General features: G+C 39.3%; 1 protein-coding gene across 1 annotated transcript; it reads right to left on the bottom strand.

The window, feature by feature from the left end:
* Positions 1–1,441: 1,441 nt before the first annotated feature.
* LOC104270073 (protein slowmo homolog 2-like) lies at positions 1,442–4,733 on the bottom strand. The gene is given in 6 exon segments (XM_009864318.1): positions 1,442–1,766; positions 1,769–1,835; positions 2,532–2,634; positions 3,460–3,530; positions 4,103–4,192; positions 4,562–4,733. Coding segments are annotated over 6 exon segments (657 nt in total). The 5' UTR covers positions 4,700–4,733; the 3' UTR covers positions 1,442–1,578.
* Between the last annotated feature and the right edge of the window lie 455 nt (positions 4,734–5,188).

Raw genomic sequence — 5,188 nt, 5'->3', positions numbered from 1 at the left:
GAAGTTTCGTATACATTTTTTCAATTGAAATGCTGTTTCAGTTGTAATAATTTCATGTAAAAGCATAGCAAACCCCAATGACTTTTCAGTAATCTCAAGTTCTTTTTAGAAAAATATTTAGAAGTTATTTTTTTTAAAGTTATATATATATACACACACATACACATACCCCTGTTTTCTTTCCTGTACACAAATCTTACAGAAGAATGTGTTTGCATGTGTTTTATCACCTAAAATAAGCTCTGGTTCTCCAAATCTCAGACCCTAGTCAACAGGCAATTCCGACAGAACAGAAATGGCATGCAACACAAAATCCGCTGGGGCGGGTGACATGACGGTTCTTAAAGGCTAAGAGAGCCTCGAATTTACTTGTAAGCTTTGACTCAAAATTCCAGGAACAGCCTTTGGCAGCAAAACACAAGCACCAGGTAATTCCGGGCTGTGTATTTCCATTTTTCCTTCACGCTGAAGGAGCCCAGTAGGGCAGAGAGCTCGTGCTCACGTCGACAGGACTGCCAGCGCGCGGGGACACCATGTAAGGGAGCTTGTCGAGGCCTGACCTTTCAGCTCCCGCAGCTAACGGGTGGTGACAGTACCAAAAATCTACAGCGAGTACCAAGAAACAAACAGGAACTGTAGAAAACTTTTTATTCTCAAGGTTTCAATTTGAAGATCCTTGTCTTGTGAGGTGATTAGTTCAAATGGTAAAGGAACTTCTGGAACTCTGTTGAAATTAAAGGACAACCCAGCATTTAGTTGATCTAATAGGTCATTTCTGGATCCTGATCCAGTTAGTGAATATATCATTTACATTCTTTACTATTACTTCCTCTTATGCTTAGGTATTTCTCTAGCCAGCTTTGCAAAGTTTTTTTTGTCCTTTAAGTGGTTCTTCTGACATTTGGATGTGGAGGCCTACTACTCTTAGATGCCCTAGCAGCTTGCAAGATTTTAAGGCTCTATACTTATTGTACCCCTTTAGTTAATGGGCTTTTAGAAAGTGAGATACTTAAAATTTTATTTTAAATTTCTCTAAGTTCCTGCACACCTAGCTCAATAATGTTGAATTTAGGAGTAGAATTTAGGTCTTGGTAAGTAAAGGCCACTTTGTGTGGTTTACCTGTGTTGACTGAAAACCCATTTGAGTACCGTGTTAGCTCAACCAGTCAAACAAGTTAAAAAGCTTATAAAAAGTACTTTGTATATTCTTTTATACTTCAAGCATCAAGTAATACACTTTCTATTAAACCAAGTTGTATCACACAATCGTCAAAAATTAACAAACGGAACAACGCTGGAACAAACCATTCTGCTCAATTTTGGGCTTGGTCCCAGAAGAGGTAGTCCATTCAGTCACACAGAAATAAAAATTCCACCTAAGTTAACCCAACATGCCAGTCTCCTCCACCACATGCAGCCTCATCGGTAAATGAGGCTAGTTCACGTCTGCAAACATTATAAGTTAGTGTACGTACAGGAACTAGCCTTGAAAATTTTTTCTTCATTTGTAACCGAAATTCGGTCCAGCTGAACCAATATATGAACTGGGCTTTGCACGTCAGCCTCATTAGTAAGAATTCAGCTTTTCTCCAAATTAAATTTGAACCATGCCCAATACACAGGTATGCCTTTAAATAACAAAGGAGACCTGTAGTTAGGTTTAGAGAAAAGCTTTAAATAGTTAAACCTTATTAGTAATACAGGTACATTTACTATCATTTCTCTACAAATGCTGCTGCTGCCATTGAATTCCTCATGGTTCCTCTAGCTGAAGCTGCGAACTCTTCAATTTCAGCGTTCAGTCTGTTAATTACCCATTCCAATGCTTCACGGCCCTGCAGTTACAGAAAAGTGTATAAATCAGCATAAAAATCTTATTTACTAAGTTAAATTCTATCTTACTAAAAATTAGTAAAGACACAACAGTTGAAAAAGGAAGAAAAGGTACAGAAATACCTGCCTCTGTTATTTTTTTACTTCAGTAACCAAAGTACTGCAGGAAGACCTAGAGGCAGGTATTTATGTACTGCCTTACATTTCATGAAACAATTCTTTATGTCAGCAGCGCTCACGTTATGAACCACGAAAGACTTTTTCTCCAGATCGTTTTACCATTCTCGAGGCTGAGCTCAAGACATCTCTGGATTCCCAGAGGACAGACTCAACTAAAACACCACCTCCCACATCGCTACTTCAAGTCTGTCTGGGTGTGTATCCTTTCTCAATACAAAAAATTAATAGATGCATCAAGAGAGCAGCAGAAGAGTGACACTGCCAGACTGTTAAGTGAGTGGAGATGTTTTCTGCAGTGAAGGTACAGAAAGCTTTGCCAATAATAATTTATTATCTCCGTTCATAAGAGAAAAAAAAAAAGGAAGTTTAGCAAGCTGAGCATTCAGTCTCTATAGCAAATGCAGTAGAACTATGCAGACCCTTCCTACGATTGCTGACAAAGACAAAAACAGATTTTTTTTTTATTCCCTTTGTCATTTAGCTAGTGGTCACACATTCTACACAAAGGTCATACTTACTTTATTAGCATTGGAAGAAATTGTGTTTGCCATTAGCCCTTCTAGGTAACTGCTAAGACTGACACCTTTTACAGATATTATTGCTTCTTGTGTCAAAATGGTTCTGAAACAGAGAGCAGGAAAATGAATTATTCTGAATAGTCTAAAAGAATGTGTCGCTGAAAGAAACTCGCTCCTCCCCAACAAGTACATTCTCCCATCAACTCTGTTGTGTGACACAGAACTACTTGCCCATAAACACAACTCACTTCCACGGTGTTTAACTGCTTCATGCTTCTGCTCATAAAATAAAAATACCAAGTCTGCACGAAGTCCAAGTGTCCCTTTATGGCACTCAATTATTTCTATCTTTAGCAGCAGGAAGTTAAGAGTGGAAGCAGCAGATTTGGAATGAAGGTACACAGGCAAAACCGTATTAACACGTGCCCTTTGTCAACAGGGATTTAACATTTGCGACTGTCATGAAAGAAAACCCCTCTTATGTTTGAATTCCTAGAAAGAGCCTTCAGAATTATCACTAGTTCCAGCAGTACAAGTTCTAAACTTGCCTTAAACAAACCCCACAAATCCCAAATCTCCAAAATTATAGACTAAAGGCAGAGAAATGTGCCTTCTAGGCTGATGAAGAGACCAAAACTAAGGAGGTGATAACTGAAAACGTGTAAAAACTCAGTTACGGGTAGGACACGGGACAACTCCCTGAAAAGCTGATCTGGACTCCGTCACAGCATGACATTAAGCTTCCCAGTAGCGCTCAGCAGAAGCAATGTCACTAGAGAAAATGAGAGTCCTTTTAACTCTTTTTTAGACAAGTTACCATAAAACAGAGGCGATGTAAACCTCGTCTTTAATGCAAGGGAAAACATGGAAATTCCAAAGCCAAAGTCTGTAGTACTGTAGGGCAATCTCAATACAAAGAGGTACTTACTTGTCTGGTTTGTGAGGGTGTGGTTTATAGACAAGCCTCTCATCTACCGACACTAAGTTTGTAAACGAAATCTGTAGAAGAGAAGCATTACACCTTGATAAATATACTAAAGGATTGTAGTAAATATAAGCATTAGGTTTGAATCTGATTTAAAAATTACACTTTTCCCACAAGTATCAGGGCTGTAGAACAAGACAGAAAGATCTCCAAGTTCAGCATTTGCTGATCTAGTTCTCTTTCCTTAAGTTTTCGGTTCATTTACCAATATGCACCGCCAAGTTTCCAAGAACCTGTCAACAGTGGGACCAGACAGATGGAGCAGTACAAAGAGCAAAACGTTACGTGATTAGGAAATGGTGTCAGTGTACACCAAGTTTGTTTTAAATTTTTTTCTTAACAATCCCCTTGCCCCAAAACTACTCCTGTCCTGTCCATCGGTATGTTCAGATGCTTTGGTCCCGATGAGTTCCAAAAACCTGGTATCTCCTTTCTGAAAAACGGAACCAGTTGACTATAAGCACGTTACTCTAACATTGAACTTGTATTGTTCTAACGCAATCTGCAAGTGATTTTCCTTTTCAAACAGACAAAATATTACTATACGCTGTAACCTATTTCAGTTGCACAAACCACAGCTACTTACATTACTGGATCTAAGCTCCATTGTTTTTTTCACTGGATCAACAACAGAGTGCTCCTGAACATATGTCTTTGTTCTGCATGTGCCGATGAGCTAGAAGACAGGCAAACAAATACGGAATTAATTATTCTAACCAACTGCAACCTTTTAGTGCCTTTAAATGCATAACCCATAGTTATTGTACTGAACAGACACCGAGACAACAGAATTAGAGTTTGGCTTAAAATAAAACTATTCAGTTGAGTTAGATCTCATTTTCAAGATGGAAGCTATCTAAGATCTAGGGAATTTCTGGCTATCAGGAAGTCACTCTGTGTCCTGCTGCTGAGCTTTCCCAATATATAAACGCTTGTAATTTTACACCATTAAAGTTGTGAAAGGACACATGTCTATTACCACACCTGGTTTACAAGCTTGCCCTCCCTCTGGCACCCTTTTCAAGCTCGTTGATGCAATACATACCGATTTCACAATGGAGGGGATTCCCCATTCTGTGCTGAGGAGCCTGTGGCTGTGCAACTTCCCACTAGGGTCTATGTGTCTGTCCAGGACATCGACTCCAACCACGCTTGGGTTCATGGGATTTGGGTACTTCTGCATGGCAGCCTTTGTCACCGTTTCCCAGGGGTGACTGCCAAAACACAATCAAGACACAAAGTTGTACACTTTTGGTTTTTTTAACGGGATTTCTGTTTAAACTAAATACAACAGATCAATCAATTTATATTGTTAAAGCAGTTCAGTTTCCAATTCTCAATCCTACAGATATCCTTGCCTAAAAGGAAGCATCTGTTTCATGGATTTAACAGTGGTACATGCAGGTTAAGCATAACATACACCTGATTATTCAGGACTTTGGAGTTCAATTACCTTCTGGTTTATAATTTGATAACAACGTTTTCCCTATGACATATGCTCAAAGACTGCAATTGCTTCAGGTGCCAGTCATACCCGAGTCATTTATTAAGCCGTTACTTTCCTCTAACAACTACCTCCTCCGGATTATTTTCCAACACAGTTGCTTTGAAGCACCTGAGCCCCGAAGTGACTCACAATGCTTCGCTCTGCCCTACACCCAGAAGGCGAGGA

Source organism: Apaloderma vittatum, unplaced genomic scaffold, assembly GCF_000703405.1.
Source record: "Apaloderma vittatum isolate BGI_N311 unplaced genomic scaffold, ASM70340v1 scaffold39632, whole genome shotgun sequence".
Classification (NCBI taxonomy): domain Eukaryota; kingdom Metazoa; phylum Chordata; class Aves; order Trogoniformes; family Trogonidae; genus Apaloderma; species Apaloderma vittatum.
This window is presented reverse-complemented; position numbering and strand designations above follow the sequence as displayed.